Consider the following 21,863-nt stretch of genomic DNA (forward strand, 5'->3'; position numbering starts at 1 on the left):
ACTGAAAGCAGGTAGTAGAAATGAAAGTTTCTGTGGCACTATGGCCACATCTGGTTTAATTTCAGATGTATTGGTTTGCTTCCTCCAGAACATCATAGGGTCCACAAGGACGTCAAGCTATGGCACAGATTTTTAATCATGCACCAATGTTAGCAACATTTCAGCTACTGATTACTTTATGTACATCCTGTGAGGCTGTGAAAGACAGAAATCAGTTTTTTAAGTGTGTACCAGTGCTATTTCCTATGGTATCTGTTGTAGTTATGTGTAGCTTGTAACTACAGTTGTTCACCTGGGTACTGAGTTAAATGCAATTTTCAGGAAGGGCTTTTAATTGTCATATGAAAAACTTCTCTACCAAGTAAATACACCATTGGTTTCATGCCAGATGAAAAAAAGAAAAAAAAAAAAGGTAGAAAAAGGAGTCTTGAAGACTAGAAAAGATCTAACAATGTAGAATCTAAAAACAGAATTCTGGGAGGTAGAGGAAAACTTCAAATAAAATGCATGAGTTCTTAAACACTTCTGAGTGGAAACTAAGCAACATTTTCTCTGTTTCAGCAAATGCTATTTAAAGATTGTTTTGAAGGATTTCAGATCTTATGGAAAAATCTCATAAAGGGAGATAATGCAAGAGAGAATTGCTTTCTCAGAGTGTCTTTTATGTTAAAATATTGTCAGAAAATTGTGTATCAAACTTACAATTCTAGGTGTATAATAACACCTATACAAGAAACGCATATTTAAACCTAGAGGCTTTGAAAGGTCAGAGCTAAAAGATATACTCTGCAGAATTTTTTGGTTCAGAAGCTGTCATGCAGAAGTTAAAGCTGAACAATTTTGTCTCCTCCTGCACTGGAAGGCAAAGCATAATACTGAAGAATTACACTTCACTCACAATGATATTACCAAGTAAACCCTGGAGGGAAGGAAAGGGAATTTCATTCTAGACTGTTTTCATGTTGTATTTCTCTTGTATTCAGGTGATGAGCTGGCAAAGTAGCCAGCCGTATCGTTATTGCTGTCGTCATTTTTATTATGATTATTTTATTACGTTGACAAGAAAAAAGAAATAATGGTCAGAAAAAATGGGGAGGACAAACTGGTAGTGGAGAGCGGCTTTGTTTTTCTGCGCCTTCTCCGAGTTACGCTTTTCTCACTGTTGTCACTCTGTTGCGCAGGTGGTTGACCAGATCGACACGCTGACAGGGGATCTGCAGCTGGAGGATGAGATGACGGACAGTTCCAAAACAGACACGCTGAACAGCAGCTCCAGCAGCACCACGGCCTCCAGCCTGGAGAAGGTGAAGGTGCGGGGCAGCGCTCCCCTCCCCAAGCCCCCCGCGCACCCCTCCGCCATCCTCACGGTGCTGCGCAGGCCCAACCCGCCGCCGCCCCCGCCCCGCCTGACGCCGGTGCGGAGCGACGAGCCCCCGCGGCCGCCGCCCGCCGCCAACCCGCTCAAGACCAACGGCACGCTGCTGCGGAACGGGGGCCCGCCCGCCGCGCCCGGCCGCATCCCCAACGGGGATGCTGTGTGCTGCCCGGCCGGCGCCGGCCCGGAGAAGGGGGTGGCGCACAGGGCCGAGAAGGAGCGGTGTGCGCAGCCGGGAGCCAGGGAGCGCGTACGCTTCAGCGAGAAGGTGCAGTACCACGGCTACTGCCCCGACTGTGACGTTCGGTATAACATCAGAAACAGGGAGGTGCACTTGCACGGCGAGCCGGCCCGGGCTGCAGGGAAGCTGCCGCACCAGTGCCCTCCTCTGCCACCTCCTCCGCCTCCGTTGCCCCCATTTCATCTGGAAAATGGAGGGTTGGGGATAAGTCCCAGTAACAGCTTTCCTCCTCCAAGACCTGCAACTGTGCCTCCGCAAACTGCGCCAAAACCCCAGAAGACCATCTTGAGGAAGTCAACCACTACAACAGTGTGAAGTATGCCCCTTGTAATAACTCTTTGTTCTTTCCTATATATAAACATAAATAGGTAATGAGCACTTTCTACTTGAGCAATAAAAAGACCCAATGTATTACACCCTGTGTCCGGTGAAGTGGCATAAAAATCACATGGTAAGTACAAAGAGGAATACTTGTTGATCTTATTTGTACTCACCACAAATACCCTTATGGCAAAGGGTGCTGCAAAAATACTCATTCTTTAGCGCCAAAGTTGTAAACATCTGTAGCAGTTTCTTATTTGTAGCTTATTTTAAAAGACAGTGAAGAAGACAATTCAGTGTGAAAACACTGCGTAGCATTATGTGGTATATTTCAGTCTGTCTGACGTAAGGGAATAACCATTTCTCTCCTGGGTTTTGGGACTTTTCAAATGTCTTTTGATGTATCAAAGTGAGTACTAGATAACAGGCTTTGACTGAATTGTAGCAAATGCTGTTTTTCCCTTCATGAGTGCTTGAGCAAGCTCACCGTATGTGGGGTGGTTGCAGTAGGAGGCAATCACTGGACTCTCAGCAGCTTGGTCTTGGGAGGGGAAGTAAAGAAATTATTGAAATGTATGTCAGCGTGGCTCTGGAAAACTGAGTTGCATTTTGTTTCTCACTACCCATGTAAAGTACAGAGTTTTGAGATGGGCACGGATGGTCCCATTAAGTTCCCCTTTCTTCTCCATCTTCAAAATGGTATTGGTATTTTATCTCACTGTGCAATGGCAGTAGTCTGAAAAAACAAAGCCCAGTCCTGTGTTTTTCACAAAGCTTTTGTCTGGTACAAATCTCCTTTTTGAAGGCAAAGAAAATGTTGCTTAAGGCCTCCAGGGACATCCACTTAATTCATGTAAAGAGCTTTGAAGTTGAAAAGCTCTGTGCAATTATGGAGCATTAACAAGATATTTTACATGTTATCACATTTTGATGGTGAACCCAATTAATATTCTTACTAGTTGAAAAAAAATCCTCAGTGTTTTTAATTATATTATGAGAGAACATCCTTTTATTCTCACAAAGAGAGTTGCAGGGACTTATAGTTTAAAAAAACATCCAGTCAATGAAGAAAATCTGATAATAAATGTGTTATTTACAAAACTTGTGCCAAAATAATCTCAATGGCCAACAAAAAATACTGTATTAAAAAGTATGCTTATTTCAGCTGAAATATAAAAGGTACTTTATGGCAGAACAGGAAAAAACAGACAAATTTTTAATTTCTATTTGCATCTATTAATAGGTTTCTATTAACAGATATTTATCTTTCTCTGTGTACGTATTCTAGTATTTAAATCAAAATGATAAGAGTAAGCGTAACAAAAAGTTCCATCAGATGACTACTATTTGTAAACCTTTGCAGAAAGCAAATATTTTATTCTGTGCAAATACACATCCAGGGTTTAAAGCTTCATGAAGTATTCCCTGCACGAAAGTCAAACAAAAGAAATCATCCTAAATTCTTCATCATGCTTTCCCCTCATGCCTCCCATGTGTTTTTCATGATGCACTTTATATTTGGTATTGTTTGTCTGTACTTATTCCCACGAGAGCTGTTGCCAAGTGCAGTAAGTCCAGGCACTTGCAGCAGGAGACAGTAACTCGTTCTGCATCCATGTGAGATCTCTGCTGCCCAAATCAGGATTTTGGTAGGTGGCTTCTGCTCACGTGCTGGGACTTCACAGCGCCTTCCTTGCTCATGCTTGAAAACTGCATTTAAAATCACTGGAACAATGTGTGGACATACCCACATTGCATAGCTGCAGGTTTTTCTTTTAAGAAGAAAATTCCTGCTGTGTTTACTTTATCATTACTATACAGATCATACACCTGTTATGAGCTAGTTTAGTATTTTTTTTTTCATTCTCAAATGTACAAGAAATAAGATAATGCAAATCAAATATTGCACATAAATTATTAAGGGAAATAACAGGGAGTCATTTTAGAAGGTTATGGTTTGGAGCATATGTGTTACCTCTCTTGGCTTAATTTTTTACGGTATGAGCTCACCTCTGATAGCAGAGCACAGCATTTCTCCTCTGGATTTTCAGAGTCTCATGAGCATGTTAACACTTCCAAACTGGACACTGTACTCTGTGGATGTGCATTGATATGTAAATGTCAGGGTTTTTACAGTTCTCAGCTCTGGAAGGCTTAAACAGATCCGAGTTTCAGCAGTTAATGTTCAGTTTGTCTTCTCCTTCAGAAGTGCTTTCTTGTCTCTTTCCCCATGCCTCCTGAATATCTTCATGTGATATGGCTGTGCCATGGAAAGATGTAGTGGAAAAATGCAATGCTATCTTTGGCCAGAAAAGGAGTTTCAAAATGTGATGGGAAAACATTGATTTTCTGCAAAGTTTGACTACCCATGCTTTCTTTAATACAGCATGTTCCAAGGTCTCTGTTAAATCATAGTACAAACATTGAATCAATTATGTTTTAATGAGAATGTCTCTGGCCTGTGTCCTATTGTAAGGTATTTTTGTCAGCATAATAATTTCCCATTAATAATGTGTCAGAATAAAATTAAGGTTAACACAGGTAAACTTGCGAAATGTGGGAAACAATTAGCTTTATATTTTGCAGTGCTGTTTGGAAACTGCTAATAGAAATGGTGTAAAAACAAATGCAATAGTGTATTCAGCCAGCAGTATTTTTTACATTTACAGTAGGAATATAAAGTCTGTGAAGCATTTTTTAACATCTTCAAACAGTATGCTTTACATGTTACTGAGGAAAACCCTATAAACTAACCCTATAACTAACTTTGGACAAGAGTCTGCAAATGTAGTATTCTCTGAGATTACATTTAGTGTTTTGCAAATACGCTAATACCTGGAAAAAATGGAAGTCCAGTAATAGTACTCAGAGCTTTAATTCAGTGTTTACCATCACTCCAGTCTGCTGTCTAGCTTTGATTCCCTGAGGTATTTTAAAATCTGAACTGTCCAGATCTAGACTTCTCAAATGCAAATAGGAGAAGGTGGTTTCCATCAATTTAATGAAGGAGAATTAGGAAAATTAGAGTAAGAAATGAAAATTACTTAATTTGTAATAATGGCATTCATTAAAAAAGCTAACACACCAATGCATTGCAAGAAAGGAAAAGTAGGAGATTAAAATCCAATAACAATCTTTTTGAAGGACATAAAGTAGGAATCTTGGATCTTTTGCCATCCAGTGAAAGTCACTTTTCCCCTTCTCTCTTCTCATCTGGAGTTGTTACATATTTCATCACATCATCCATTTTTCTTAAAAGCAAGAAAAAATTCCAAATCTTCATTGCTGTTTTTATTATATAAGCATTTTGTTTAAAATATGACATAAGTCAATTATGTTGCAGCTGTTGTTATTAGCTTTCTTCAGATAACTTGTTTTTTAGTATGTAAGCAGAGAGAAGTATGAATTCTTTAATCATCAGAGAGGTTTGTATAGGGATGTTTCCTCAGATCTCTGTTTTTCAATGTTCTAATGATGGCTTTCCTTTCAGTAGTGCCACAAGCAGTAATTTTGCATGTGCATATGAAATCATTCTGTGGTTGCTGTTCACTTGTCTGATGTAGTCTTAAAGTAGGCATGAGTATTGGGGCACATATTTTTGCAGAGGCAGAATTCCTCACACCCTGTTTGTGTGTATGCTGTGAGCCATGCTTTCTTGAGGGCAGTATGTGTGTGATCAGAAGCAAAATACTTATCCACTGCTCAAAATAGTAGCACTGTTGAAAGCATAATGGTGCAGTAATGTCTTGCACAAAAGCATGTGGTAGAAATGTATTTGGTAAACCTAGGTAAGCACAATTGCTAGAATATTAAATCTGAAAAAATATGTTGCACCTATTATATAAAATCGTGGTTTTTAGGGATACTTCTGATATATCTTGTGCAATATTTACATGCTGCAGCCTAAAATTTCTGTATCTGTATTAGCACAGACCACAGCTGAAGTAGCAGCAGCAGTGCTGGTGTTACTGGCTCAGTATCCTGTGGAGCAGTGCGTGCAAACTGCAGTACAGCCTCATCTTTGGTAGCAGTCACATGTTGATGGTTTTTAGCTGGAAAAAAAGTAACAGGGATTTTATCTCAATCTTCTGTTTTATGGTGGCAAATAGTCCAACAGAGCAAGTTTCTCCATCAGTCATAATTTTAGCAAGAGATTTGTAGTAATCCATCTTGGGATAGCTCTGGGGAGCACAAGCAAGCTGGCTTTCATGACTGATCTTAAAGGATTTGACATGTCTCTAACTCATGCTGGTTGAAGAGCTCTCTTGTTAGCTGAGACTGGAGCTGCTGGGATAAATGGACCTGACCGTGAGTCCTGCAGGAGAGGGACCCATGCTCTTGTCAGCCAGTGCAAGTCTGCTCCTGTTCTCTGTGCCCTTGCACTTTGTGTTCTCATTGCTGCGTGGTGGGAGAGCTTCATTAAGGAGTTACACCTGCATTGCATTCATCAGCTGAGCTGCATTGTTTCAGTGGTGAAGCATGGGTGTGTTTAAGTTGCCTGGTACTTTGTAATGCTAAATCTTTAGAAATTTTGAAGCAAGGGTTTTCTTACTTTTGGGGTAATCATTCTCTTGTCAGGTTATACAAATAAGATGAGAATCATCATGCAGGTATGATGAAAGTGGACTAGAACATTTCATACTTTGAAGGACTGGGTTCGTTATTGCAGGACTATGTACCTTTTGTCACATAAAAATGGTTTTTATAGACAGGTGAGAAAAAAGTGGAACAAAATTGCACCTAATAGCCAGCCAAGAGCAATGCTTTGAGAAATTAGTAAAACCAGGATAATTCTGCTGCCTTGCTTGGGAAAGATAAAGGCCCAGGAATTGCTGCATCATCTTCTCATGACAAGAGGTTTATTCTTTGATTCCTGAAATATCAAATGTGTATAGTGCAGTTCTTTAAAGAAATTAGCACAATCTATCTCATTGTTTGTAGATGATATTCTTTAAAAAAAAAGTTTTTGTAAGAGCTTTCTGATATCACAGCTGTCTCTAGATGTTGTTTGTCTGATATTCTGAATAATTTTTTATGCAATCTTGCAAGCAATAGTGGAAAAAATTGCATAAAAAGGAAAAATAATAGGCAAATTGTGAAAAAAAAAGAACTTTCAACAGATGTGTTTAAGTGTATTCCTCATTGGTGCTTACATGACAATAACAACATGAATACGAGAGCATGTTTTTCTTTACATAGGCATAGAGGGAGCTGAACTTGGCAAGGAATGTAAAGAATAAAGGCTTCAACAGCTTAATCAGACTGAAAAGGAAGGTCAGAGCAAGTATACAGCCCCTGATGAACACAGACTGGCAAACTGATAGCAGCAGATAAGGAGAGGGCTGAGACACTAAACTTCTTCACTTCAGTCAATGGCTACCTCCCTTCCCAAGGGAAACTCTCAAGTGGATGGACACAGGGAAAGCTAGGTCCATCCCACTGTAAATGAGGATCAGGTCTGTGAGCACCTGAGGAACCTGAATATATGTAAGTCTGTGGAACCCAGTGAGATGCATCATAGAGTACTGAGGGAGTTGGCTGCTGTAGTTGCCAACCCACTCTCCATGATACTTAAAAAGTCATGGCAGTCAGGTGACAGGAAAAAGGGAAACACTGAACCAGCCCATCTTAACAAAAGGTAGAAAGGAGAAGTCTGGGAGCTACCAACCAGTCAGTCTCACCTCTGTGCCTGGGAAGATCATGGGACAGATCTTCCTAGAAGCTCTGCCAAGGCACACAGAGAACAGGGAGGAGAATTGGGACAAGTCAGCGCAGCTGACCAACTTGTGATCTTCTACAAGGCAGAGACTACATCAGTGGGCAGGGAAAGGGCTGCAGACTTTATCTCTCTGGCTCCTGTAGGGCATTTGGCTGAGTGCTCTCCAAGATCTTTTTTTGTGAATTGATGAGATATGGATAGACTACTCAGTGGAGTGGGAATTATTTGGATGGTCACATCCAAATAAGAGGGAGCTGATCAACAGCTTGATGTACAGGTGGGGATCAGTGGCAAATGGTGCCCTCGTGGGTCTATCCTGGGACCAGTGTTTTTTAATATCTTCACTAATGACGTAGATGAAGGGATTGAGTTCACCCTCAGCAGGTTTGCAGGTGACACAAAACTGAGTGGGTGCAGTGACACTCCTGAAGGACAAGATGACATCCAGAGGGACCTACACAAGTTTAAGAAGTGGGTCAATGGGAGACATCCTGGTCACATCAAAAGTGTGACCTGTGGGTTGAGGATAGTGATTTTCCTCCTCTAGTCTGCTCTGGTGGGACCCCAACTGGAGTGCTGTGTCTGCCTCAGTACACAAAGACACAGAGTTATTGGAGCAGGTCCAGAGAAGGGCCTCAAAACTGAGCAGAGGGATGGAGCACCTTCCCTGCAAGGAAAGACTGATGAACTTTGGATTATTTAGCCTGGAGAATGGGTAGAGAAATCAGGAGTGACATTGAACCCAGGAAGAAGGGAGGAGTGGAAGAAAGTGATTTAAGATTTAGTTTTTATTTGTTATTTTCCTACTCTTACTTGATTTGTAATAAATTAATTTCTCCAAATCCAGTCTGTTTTGCCTATGATGGTAATTGGTGAGGGAGTCTCTACCTGATTCAACTTGTGAGCATTTTGTTATATTTTCTCCACCCTCCAGCTGAGAAGTGATAGAGCATCTTTCCTGCACTTGCAATCCAGCCAGGGTTAGCCCCCTCACAAGCAAGATCTAAGACTGCCAAGATCTAGTGAGCTGTTACTGGAAAATATCTTTTCCTTATACTTTATCTTCAGAAAAAGTGCAAGTTACAGATTCAGAAAAAGGAAAAGTAAAGTAATTTCATATTGAAACTTAAACATTTCTGGGCATTATATGCTTTAAGTTAGGTGATTAAATGTTTAGAGGGAGTTTACTCATTAATTCAGTGGAAATAATATTTCTGACAGCAGAGGACCCATTAATATTGCAAAAAAGTACAGGTATTATTGTCTGAATTAATAAAATCAGACTAGAAATCAGATTTGGAAACATAGTCAGCAATCCACACTGTGAAGTCTTTGAATTAATTCTGGATTTCTCTGAAAAGGAGATACACTAAGTCTAAGGAAAATACTACAGTCATAAGCAGGAAGTAATTTACTCTCATTCTCTCTGTTAGCCATTAAAAGAACCGATACACCTATCATTAAAAGATAGACAAAAAATACACTTTTCTGATGTAGCCAGCAGGTGTGGTTTTGTACTTGACAGAGAGGACAGATGAAAAGAACCAGTTAAGCATGCCAGAAGCAATGAAAAAATTAAAATGTCAAACTATTTTTTATAGACAGGCACAACTCAGTACAAATTGTTCAGAGTGTTAATGAATTGCTTCTACTTATATGGTGACTTGAAAGGAATGTGTTGGATGGTTTTAAGAATATATATGGAAGTGCTTCTCTACTGTCAAGAATTATGATTTCAGAGCAGAGCATCTTTCTATATCTGTGTGGAAAATCTACAGCAGAGCAGCATACTCTAGATCAGCTGAAATGACAAATCTTTTGGCAGCCAAAGTGCTTGTCAGCTATGCAGGTATCGATCTCAGGATCAGTCACTCAGTGCAGCCATAAACAAACACTCTTCAAACTCCAGTGCTGATGTAACTTTATTTAACTCTGATCTGTTTCTGAGAAAAACATCCTGACCCACCTTTGCTGATTATTCCTGCGTCATCCCTGTAATAAGTCAACTACAAACATTTTTGCAGTGCAGCAGTGAACCAGTTTAGTGGCCCAGGCTGTTTGAAACAATGTTTATCCCCAAAATCAGTTGGTCATTCAGACTGTGAAAGAAGAGAGTAAAAAAATAACCAACCTTGTCACAGAGTTGGGGTTTTTCCTTGAACTGGCTTGTTTCTACAAAATGTGAAAAGAATGCAGGAGAAATGTTTTCATGTATACACACCTAGATTTGTTTCAAATATGTTGTTAGGCTTCACCAAAATAACTAAGGACAAAATATAATCAATATAAGATTTTGAGTTGTGTTTAAGATGTGATTTAATTAATCCTTCTAGTAAAACAGACCTTTTTATAAGAATTAAGGAAATATAGCATCCTATTTCTGAGACATTATAATATATTTCTGCTCCAAGTTGTCATAATAATGGTCAAGTAAGAAATACGTAAAGAAGAGCTTCTGCTGTATGTTTATTTTCTAAAATTATTTTTCATCATTCTTGCAGATATGAATGGAAAACAAATAGATTTTTGTGGAAGGATTCTGAATACTTTAGAGACTGATTTTTTTTTTTCCCTGTCATGACCTGATTCTTAAGTACTAGAGTACTAGATTTTAAGATCATGCCTGACTGGCAGACTTGTTGGACACTCTTGGGGACCAGCCATGATATTTGAAAACAATTTAAACTTGGGGTTTGCCAAAATTTGCAAAAGAGCTGTAAATACTGAAATAATCCTCATTTTATGATGGTACGACACACTGTTCTAATTAGCAAAATCTTTTGTTACAATTCTTTGAGTAAATTATCATTTATTTGTGTGAAAAGGATGTCATGTCTTTGTGGCCAGAAGAGATGGGGAATAATTTTTTAAAAATAAGTGGTGTCTATATCTGAAAGCCAGCAGCCAACACTGACTTTGTGTTGTTAGATGTATTAAAATCCATCCATTTTGGTTTATTGTCACTTAGGCTTGACCTTGTCACAGTGATATGCCGGCCAATTATGCCAGTGTTCGATATAAAAGCACAGAAAATGGAAGACTTTGTTCCAAATTGTTTATAATTTGGTATAATCTGAAGTTGATTCTGATCACACTCATACTTAAGTGTCCAAGTGGGGAACAGCATTTAAAGCCCAAGTTGTACTGCTTAGGCAGAAGAAGAATTCAACAAGGACAGTGTTGCAGCAGAACAGTAAATACATATAAACCTAAGGTTCAGCATTTGTGTTTTCTAGTACTAATGTATTTTTAACATACATTGCTTATTTTCATCCACTTTTTATTGATACTTAGCTCCCACTGTAAGAAGACGGTGTTCAGTAATTTCTTTTAAGGCTGGGGGATAAGAAATAAGGTTGTAAATAAACTGACTCATTGGTTTCTAGGAAGAGGACTGCCAGTGTAACAAACTTCACCCTTGGTCTTGTCTGAATTCACAGCTGAGGCAGAAGAACTATTAGAAAAGTATTTGTATATACCAGTATGTTTTTAACAATTTTCTTTTGCTATCACTCATTAACCATGCATTCAGGACATTCATTATCTGTCTCTCAGACATACAATGAATGTTTTAAATTGTGTTTAAATGAATATTTCATGAGTATTCAGCACCTGTGCTTCGTGATGTGTTTTCAAGGAAAATTTGATCTATGAGTGGAAGCTTTAAATGTTGGAAATACAAAACAGAGAGCTTTATCATAGTGCCATAAGATTCTAGAAGAAGAAAGGTATGTATTATAAATTATTAAAGCTATGATATTAGCTTTGTGTTTAACAGGAAATTGTCTGTTTGATAAGACAAACCTGTATCACTCTGCTTCATCTGTATTGGTTGGAAAAACTATGAACTGTACATCATTTCTTCATGAAAAGAAGGCTGAGGTTCTCAACAGCTTTTTTGCCTCTGTGTTCACTGGCTGCCCCTCTTCCCACACGTCTAGACTGGATGGACAGCAGGATGGTGACTGGGAGAGCAAAGTCCCTCTCACTCTAAGTGAAGAACAAGTTCATGACCACCTGAGGAATCTGAATATATGTAAATCTGTGACCCAAGGAGATTTATTCCAGAGTCCTGAGGGAATTTTCTGATGGAGTTGCCAAGCCACTCTCGACAATGTTAAAGAATTCATAGCTGCCAGGTGAAGTCCCAGGTGACAGGAGAAATGGTTGCTGTAATGAGGGTATAAAGGAGGACCCTGAGAAGTACTGACCTGTCAGTCTCACCTCTGTGCCTTGGAGGATCATGAGACAGATCCTCCTAGAAGCTCTGCCAAGGCACATGGAGGACAGGGAGATTTGAGGCAGCCAGCATGGCTTACCAAGGGTGAGTCCTGCCTGACAGCCTGGTGGCCTTCTCTGATGGAGTGGCTACATCAGAGCATGAGGAAGGGTACAGAAGTATTTTATCTGGACTTCCATAAGGCCTTTGACATGGTCCCCCAACATCCTTCTGTCTAAACTGGAGAGATCTGGATTCTGCAGATCAGCTGTCAGATGCACAAGGATTTGTTGGATGGTCACCTCCAGAGGGTGGTGGTCAATGGCTCAGAGTCCCAGTGGACATCAGTGGCAAGTGGTGCCCTCAGGGGTCTGTACTGAGATCAGTGTTATTTAATATCTTCACTAATGACATAGACAAAGGGGTAGAGTGCACCCCCAGCAGATTTGCAGATGGCACCAAGCTGAGTGGTGCAGTGACACTCCTTAAGACAGGATGCCATCCAGAGGGACCTGGATAATCTCCAGAAGTGTGTCTGTGGGACGTTAATGAGATTCAGCAAGGCCAGGTGCAAGGTGCTCCCCTGTGCTGGGACAGCCCCTGCCATCAGCCCAGGCTGGGGGATGAAGGCATTGAGAGCAGCCCTGCTGAAGGACTGGGGGTGCTGGTGGGTGAGAGGCTGGACATGACCCAGCCATGAGCACTCACAGAACAGAAAGCCAAACGTGTCCTGGGCTGCATCCAGAGCAGCGTGGGCAGGGGAGGGAGGGGATTCTGCCCCTCTGCTCTGCTTTGGTGAAACCCACCTGGAACCTGCATCCAGCTCTGGGGTCCCAGCAAAGGAATTCACCTGTTGCAGTGAGTCCAAAACAGAGCCATCAAGGTGATTAGTAGGATGGAGCACCTCTCCTAAGAGAAAAGACTGAGAGAATTGGGATTGCTCAACTTGGAGAAGATCAGGCTTATAGGTGACCTATTCCGGTCTTACAGTACCTGAAGGGAGCCTACAATAAAACTGGAGACAGACTTACTATAAGAAAAAAGGAAATGTCTTCAGACTGAGTAGGTTTAAATTAGATATTAGGAAGAAATTCTTTACTGTGAGGTTGGTGAGTTACTAGGACAGGTTTCCCAGTGAACTTGTGGATTCCCCATTTTCAGAAGTGTTCAAGACCGAGTTGGGTGGAGCTCTGTGCAACTGGGGCTAGTCGGGGGGTGTCCCTGTCCATAGCAGGGGAGTTAGAGTTAGATGTTCTTTGAGGTCCCTTATAACACAAACCATTCTGTGATTCTATGATTTGTATTTTCTCCAATTAACCTTGTGAGTCTTTCTGTGTGGTGGAAGATGGTCTCCCAGTTGTGTTGGTAAGACTTTAACCTACATGTCCTGAATTTTCATTTTGTAGAAACTGGTACATGGAAATAGAAGACAGATTAAGGACACTGCTGTTCTCTTTGCTTTTGTCAGCGAGTGATTTGTAATTTTTTGGTGCAGACTTGGACTAGGAAACTTGCAGATTTCCTAGGGTCCCAAATTTAGATAGGCTAGGTAACCATGTATGTTCAGTTTATTTGGCAAAGGTGGGGGGCAGCTCTGGGGGTGACATCTGTGACAAGATGCCAGAAGTTGTCCCCATGTCAGACAAAGTCATTTTCTTGAAGATTGATCTGCTGCTGACCAAATCTGAGCTGGCAACAGGGTTGGTGTACATCTGTGATAACATAAATGTACTTATTTCCCATTATTTCATTCTGGCCTTTGACTGGCAGTAGATAAAATTTTTCAGGTCAAGTCTGTTTTGCCTGTGGTGGAAATAGATGAAGGATCTCCCTGTCCTTATGTCTGTATGCATTTTGTCATATTTTGTCCCCCTATCCAGTTGAGGATGGGAGCAATAGAGTGATTTGGTGGCCAGCTGAGGTCAACCCAACAAGTGACTCATGCCTGGCTCTACCTTGGTGGAGCTGATCTGTTGCCCAAGCCTGGCTCAGGTGAGAGTCACAGCAGCTGGAGTGCAATGCATGTTCAGCATTTCTTCCCGTGCAGATTTGCTTGGGTATTTGTGTGATGGCAAAAACGGGTTAACTTGGGCCTGATGCCATCTTCGTGGCTTGGTGCAGCATGGAAGTTGGAAGGGGCTGGCCTGCCTTCACTACCTGGCTTTTCTTCTCAAGGCCCAGCTCTCAAATGTATCCCCAGCATGAAGCCTGAATGCAGTGGCACATGCTGTGGTTTTCATAATGCATTACAGGAACAAAATCAAAGGAGAATTTTCTTCACATTCCAATTTCACGTTTATTTTATTCTGTATTAAAAGAACAATTCCAATTTCTTTTAAGGACTAAGTAGAAGGATCACAGCACAGGAACTAATTTTTCAGAAAACTGTCAGTATTTCTGTTGTTTGATTATGTAATTATAAACTGTAAAATCTCTTATCTGTGATAAAACCTCAGAGTTGCCTCTTTCTTTTCTAAATAAGGGATCTGAGGTCTGTTTTAGGTATCTTCAGAGGAACCTTACAAATTGCCCTGAATACACTGAATATAAGCAATTTGATTGCAATTAAATGTGGTTGCTATTGGATTAAGCAGATACTATAGTAGAAATGTCATTTATAGAAAGTGTTATATTGTTAGTGTAACTAACCACTGTAGACTTAATCATCCTCACCGTTGTTTTGTTTTTTTTTTTTTTTTGGTGGTGGTGGTGGTTTTTTTGGGGGGTTTTTTTGGGTTTTTTTGTGATGACTGGTGACAAATTACAGCACAAAACCAGAAGAATTAATTCCTGGGCAAATTGAATGCACCTAAAGGCAGGCAGCATTGAAGTGTAAAGAGATGATGAAGAGGCAGGGGAAGGGTGAAAACATTTTCCCTGACTTGTTCTGAAGGAGGAACTGAAAGGGAGAGAAATGCATCTAGTGGGTGAACAGAACATGTGCCACAGGGACGTGGGATTCAGTGGTTCACTTTACTCCCTAGTTCCTTGGTATGGGTCCAGTTTATTGTGGTCACTTGTTTATGACTTAACTTCTGTTTCTTGTGATGCACAACAGTGAAAAGTTTGTTTGACCTCTTTCCTTTGGAGAAGTGTTTTGGTCATATCTTATTAGTTATTATTGCTTTTCCAAACCCAAGAGCTTAAAGTGATTTGAGGTTCTAAAACCCAGAAATTTTACATACTCATTTTTCATCTTTTGCTTACTGTCAGAGAGCTTTTTTTACCTGTCCAACTACACAGGTGCCACATTCATTTTGCATTAGACGCTTTTTCAGCACAGTCAGTAGCAAGTATGTTGCCTTAGTGTTAAAATTTTAAAACTGTTTTGTTTCCCTCAGTTATTAGGGCATGCCCATATTTATATGGAAGCAAATATTTAAGTGTTGCTAACAGAACAGTGGAAAAACTGGGAAAAAAATGTTCCTCTGGTCAGTCTTTCACAATATGAAATTTCTTTCTGGGCATATAATTTTAGAATGATGCATTAATAATTCATTTTAAAAAGCCAAAACTCCAACTTGAATAGAGGAGCTTGCTACAGTTTTAAACATAAAAAATTTAAAAACATTTATAAGCATTTGTCTGTGCATCTGTACATAAGTGTCGTAGCAAACAACTGCAAGCTTATGCTGTTACTTCTTGCCCTTTTTAAGACATAAAATTTTATTAAGCAGTTTTTATTTGAGTCCCTTTAATACCTGTCAAAGGTCATTAAGCATCAGATATTGGAACCTGGGGCATTGTTGAGGGTTACGTTTGTTAAGGGGCTGCTGATTGCAGCAAGTACTGTGGAGAGCAATAGGAAGTTATTACCTACTCCCCCTTTCAAAGGCCCAAACCTTAATTTACAGCTCAGAAACAGCACTACATGGCCAAATGCCATTGTCAAAGCCATATCATGCCATTGCAGGGTTGAAAAGAGGAGAACTTTGGAGCTGGATAAGCAGGATTAAGAGGCAGTGAAAGGAAGGACCATACTGAAGTGGAAAGCAGAGGGTTAAGTAGAGGTGAAGAATGAAAGAAGAATGCAAGAACAGCAAACTAACTCAGAAAATATTCTGGCTTCATCATTGCTGTGTAATATCCCACCTTAGATTAGGTTTGTAGGTAATCTCTAAGTGACGTCTTCACAAAATCTCTTTCTTGAAAGGCCCATGACATGGAATGATAGAACATTTAACATTTGTTGGTTTTCTATTGCGTATGCAAAGAATGGGCAGAGGATGTTTGCTTTAGTTCTGTATCTTCTTGTGTGTGCTTTTTTTTTTTTTTTTTTTCTTAATTCTCATAATGCCTGGAAGTCCTTGGACTAAACAGGAAGTTCTCTTTTGAACTTTTATGACTAACATAACCACATGAAAGCTAAGAGCATTGCTGGGATTTCAAATAGAAGAAGTGCAGCATGAAATAAATAATATTTTATAAAAGCCATAGAAGTGGTCTTGGGAGTAAATGGAAATTATAGAAGTACAGAGGCATCTTATAGAACATGACAGTTAAAAGGGAATTGCATTGAAATGTCATTTTAACTAGCTTAGACAGAAATTAACCCTCTGAATAGACAAGACCGAAACCATCCCTAAAGCCAGTGCCTAGGTTATTGCATCAGGGGTGATTTGGGCCCAATGTACTGCTGATAGGATATGGAGCTTGAAAAGGGCATGAACAAAGATGAATTGGAAACAGATGTCAGAAAGAATTTTTGGAATCATGCATTTATGAAGTTGCTACTGGGCAAGGCAGTTGATGAAAAACACAAAGGGACAAGAAGAAGGAAAAGAGAGGGAGAGATTGACATATCTTACTGCTTCAGCTAAAAACAATCTGTGCAGGTGATGTCTAATGTTCCTAACATTTATTTTTTTTACTCACTACCACGTTAAGATATGAAACGGCAATATTGAAACATGTTGAATCTGTCTCTTAATATTTTGCAGCGTATCAGTTATATTATCAAACCATAGAATGGTTTAGGCTAGAAGGAACCTTTAAAGATCATGTGTTTCAAGCCCATGCCATGAGCAGGGGTGGGTTCAGCTACATCTGGTTGCTCAGAGCATTGTCCAAGCTAACACTGAATGTTTCCAGGTATGGGAAATCTATAATTTTGTATTTATAGCAATTTTTAATAGGAAATTTATAATTTTATAATAACTCAGAGAAACCTATTCCATTTTTTCTCTACCCTCATAATGAAAAAAGCTTCTTTATATCTAGCCTGAATCTGTGCTCCTACAGTTTAGAACCATTACTCCTTGTCCTATAGCTGCAGCCACTCCTAAAAAAGTCTCTGACAACTTTTGTGTCCCTCATCTGGACTCGCTCCAGCAGGTAGGTCCTTGTCTTTCCTGTGCTGGGACCCCAGTGCAGGATGCAGGTTCCAGGTGGGTTTCACCAGAGCAGAGCAGAGAGGCAGAATTCCCTCCCTCCCTGCCCACGCTGTCTGGATGCAGCCCAGGATAATTCTGGGCAGCACATGCCTAACCTCTCATCCCCAGACCCCAGATGTTCTCGGCCCGTTCTCCCCAGCCTGTGTTCATTCCAGAGTTTCCCCCAGCACAGGTGCAGAGCCCCCCTGCACTTGGCCTTGTTTGGAGCTCCTGGGGTGATGAGGGCCTGCTCTACAGCACTTGATACCTCATTCAGCATGTGCCAGGTTATTCAGGTTATGGAAGTAGTTTCATAGCTACTTTTCGTAGCTCCAGATAGAAACATACTGTTCTCACAGAACTTCAGAGAAACTAGCTGCCTACACAGTGCAGTGCAGCAGAGAAAGCCTCCAGTGCTGGGAGGCTTGGCTGCAGGATTACTGCTAGGGTGCTCTTACCAATGGCTGCAATAAATAATGTATTTAATACTGATACTTACTAACAGAGGTCATCAGATGGCCATCGGATATATTCGAGTACCCAACTGCCTACAGTGAGAACACATGATTTTTCCCAGATAATGTTTCTGATTAGACTTAAAACAATGTTTCCTGTATCCAAGTCTCTTGCCATTTAAATCATACTGTAATAATTTAGCACAAAGATAAGCACTCAGAAGAGGTCAGATATCTAGTGCAGAGACAGAAACTTCAGCTTGAGGCATTGATTCAAGGATACTTTGCAGTGGTGGTGACCAGTTACATAAAAATATGATACAAATTCTGAGATACATATATAGTGACAGATCTGTGCATAAGTTAGGAGTAAAAATCCCTGGTAAAATAAAGCGTGGACAATTTTTTGGTAGTTTAAATACCTCTTTAATAGAAGAAGCTCATTATATGAATTTAACTGGAGCTACTTGACTGCTTCGCAGTTTAGAATTACACAGTTTAAAAACCCTGCTTAGACTTATGCTGTTGGAAAGCCACTTCAGGATAGGCCTAAGGGATAAACCATATATACCAGATAACCAAAAGTGTAATTTAGCTGAACTGATATTTCTGATTTTCATTAGACAAGGAAAATTGCATTTTTGGTCATGGAAACATTCAGTGAAACAGGATGTGTGACTTGAATTTTCCAAAGGTATGAATGTACTGGGAATAAAAATTCTGCTGTTTTTTCCCCTTTTAGATAAAATAAAGCTGAAAATGCCAGATGAGTGGGCATCAACTCTGGGCTATCATGTTTGTGGTGACACTGAAGCAAACAGGTCCCACTCACCTTGGGGAGGTCATCTTCACCTGGTCCTTCTCACCTGTAAAAGTTCTGAAGGCCCCAAAGACATTTTAAATTTTCCATTGTTACTCTATTCTTTTATGGTTTAATTGCTCAAAGTTGCATACCATTAGTTTTATCTATTCAATAAATCAATGCTTTCAAAAATTCAGAGCGTTTTCTACATAAAACTATTTATGATACCTTTGGACTGTATATATCAAATTTCATTTAGTATAGGCACATTCTGTTACCATTGTTTAGTTCAAAGATAATAATAAAATTATCATACTGGTTTTCCAGAAATAAAAAAATTTATCCTGGAAATTTATTCTTGGGATACCATTCACAACTTTATTTGTTCCCCCAAAATTGCCACTTGAAAGAAAATAATATGAAGTATTAGGGTTTTCTTTTGTGCTTTGGATTTTTGGTTTCATAGTGCAAATACTCGTAGGTGGTGACAGCTGTATTTTAGATGTAGTTTAAACCTGATGATAAATCAGCTGTAAATATTACAAACACAATGTTACTATTTGGTTTGGTGCTTTGCTTGTTGGGTTCTGGTGGTGGTGGTGGTGTTTCTGTTCCATTTCATTTAATTGGCCAAAGGATTTTGTTTTGCTGGAATTTGTTACGTAGCAATTTATAAAAGTATTGGAAGGATTTGGAATCTGATAAATTAATCCATAGTTTCACACATTTTTACAAAAATGTTTCATGCTTCAGTTAAATGTCCAACAAAGTGGAATTGCAATTGATCCACCACAAATCACATAAAAACATAATTTAATTTTTTGGTATTTTCAACTTGAAATCCATGCGCTCATCTGTGACACAACAATATTTCATGTTCACTGTGCTCTGCTGTAAATGTTGCTGAAGGTTTAAAGCCTCAAATAGCTTTGCCTCTATTCTATAATCACACACTGCACTTGAGAAAGAGAAGTTAGTGACTCAGTTTCTTTGTGAAAACCCTGTAGCATCTGCAGTAGGTTTCTGTTTGTTGCTTTTCTATGTTAAATAGTCTGCTGCTGTGGAGCCTGGTTGGTTATAGACCCATAGCCAAATTCAGCACCTGCAGAAAATGACAGACTTCACCAGTGTAAGTGTAAACATTTATACAAATAGTACCTTTGGTCCATTACAACTTTGAAATCATTATTCAATTTTCCCACAATGTAAGTAATCTTTAGCTGTCTTGTACTACAATGAAAAAGTTTCTTTGAGCTCTGGAACATTAATTAATGCAGATTTCCTCAAGTTTGGATACCTCCCCTCAGTTAGTCACCTGTAATAGTTTAAAAGGGCATTGCTTTTAAGTGCATTTTGATGTCTTTTTTTTCCTGAAATTTTAAAGGTTTAACGTAAACCCACCATCCCGAGAAGAAAGAATATGTACTATTAAATATTAAAATTTATGTGAAATATTGTTGTTAAGTAGAATTTCACATTGAGCTGGGAAAGATAATACAAAATTGTGTTTCTAAAGTTAAGGTGAAGATGAATAACTATTTAGGTGTACACTCAGAAAAATAAAATAATAAATCTGCTTCATTAATGAAAATAAAAATGGTAATTTCTTTTAAAAGGTTAATTAGCAGGAGAACAATAAGGATTTTTTACTGTCTTTGTTACACAACTCCTAGCTCTGTGCACAGTTCTAAAAACATTGTTTTTTAAGAACTGTCGTTATATTTGGTTAACTTGAAAATGGTGGTATTCATATGATAGGGCCTAATTGTGTAGTTGAGGAACAGGGCAATAAGATTTAAGAAAAATTATGTAATAATTAAGTATTTATTGAAACAAGCTATATTAAAACGACAGATATTTCAAGATACTTGAGACAACATATTTGAAATCTAGATAATAAAATTTCAACTGTTTGTCTCATTAAACTGTTTGTCTCTTTTCGTAGACAGAGTTGGCAGAGCAAATCAGATATTCCACTTTACAGAAAATTTTTCAAGCCCGTGGCTTTGTTCCTGACTTTGAATTGTGTAGGTTTGAAAGCATATTGAAGAATCACAGAAAGGTTTTTAACTTCTGTGTGCTGCTGCAGCCTCTGGGCAGAGGTGGAGAGCTCTTCCCAGGTCTGCCTTTGGCAGCAGGTGCATGAGGTGCCCCACTGCTCTTTCCTGACAAAATGTGCTGTGGCAAGTCTGTAACAGATTATCCTCTGGAATTGAACCAGGCTCTCACTTTTCAAGAGTACACGCAGATCTGTAGTGATCAAGTGGACAGATTTGCACCACAGAAATTTTGAGGATTAATCCCAAGGATAAATCAATAAAATTCATTCCAGCTGAACATTCCAACTCTGGACAGAGGTATTTACAAACATTTCTTATGCTGAGAGCCAGTAAGCGCGGAAGGCAGAGTCTCAGCATGCCATAGAAGCATGCAAAGTCCCTGGAAAGATTTAGATTTCGTTGGGACAAGGCCTAAAGAAACCTGGCCCAACTATAAAGTCTGCTGTGATATGGATTGGACTCCACCTCTTCCTCCCAGTATCAGTCTTTCTCTGATCTTTTTGTCTCAGTGAGCTGATTGGAGATTACTAAAATGATCTAATAAAAATTGACTTAGAAAGTTGCTGCCTATTTCATCATCCCTCAACATGTGGAGCTTCACTAATGGGAAGATATTAATAACAATGTCTAGTTTAATTGTGAAATTCTCTCCAGAAGATACATTTGAGATTATTATTATGTATTTTCTAAACCATGTATTAAAACTGGCTTTGCCTAGAGGTTAATGTACTATGAAAGGTAGGTTTTAATGCATCTGTATGCCATGGGCTATTTCAGACTTAGCAAGCTGTAGAAAGCTGTATTAGAATTCTTTCATGCATGCAGTTGTTCTGGGTGGTTTGGTCTTAATTTTCTTGAATTAGTTGAAAAGTGGCTAAAAACATGAAGTGTATGTTTTTCTGAGTCAGAATTTTCCTCATAAATTTGCAAACTCTGTTTCAGTCTTACTGTGTTAACACTGAGTATTGTGGGAAGTCATGTTTAGCACTTATCTATGTCCTGTTCTAGGGATGTCTGCTATGAGTGAATCTGTCCATTCAGGCTGTTCACTGAGCACTTTCCACAGTTGATTCAGTCTTTCTAACACATGTATTCTTAATTGTGTTGCTTTCTGAACTGAAATGAAAACCCTGTTGCTGTGTCATTAGTGTCATACGTCACTGTTGTTTATAGTTGGAACAGAGAATAAAACCTTTTAGGATTTTTGTTGGTTTTTGTTAGTGACAGTTTCCTACTTGGAGTATTCCTGCAGTAATGTCTTTGTGCTCAGTTGTGCCTGTCTGTCCAGTCCTGAACACA

General features: G+C 39.4%; 1 protein-coding gene across 2 annotated transcripts in view; it reads left to right on the forward strand.

Moving 5' to 3' along the window:
* Window positions 1–21,863, forward strand: part of PRR16 (proline rich 16) — a 66,894-nt gene that overhangs the window by 21,108 nt on the left and 23,923 nt on the right. The window contains exon 2 of one of the 2 annotated variants that reach the window (XM_079331590.1): window positions 1,182–2,030. In XM_079331590.1, coding sequence (XP_079187716.1) covers window positions 1,233–1,931 — 699 coding nt within the window. In that variant the 5' untranslated portion in view covers window positions 1,182–1,232 and the 3' untranslated portion in view covers window positions 1,932–2,030. Of the gene's footprint in view, window positions 1–1,095; window positions 2,031–21,863 lie in introns of those variants that run through there. The other variant, XM_079331591.1, reaches the window with a different exon arrangement.

This window comes from Erithacus rubecula, assembly GCF_903797595.1.
Source record: "Erithacus rubecula genome assembly, contig: SUPER_Z_unloc_5, whole genome shotgun sequence".
NCBI lineage: Eukaryota > Metazoa > Chordata > Aves > Passeriformes > Muscicapidae > Erithacus > Erithacus rubecula.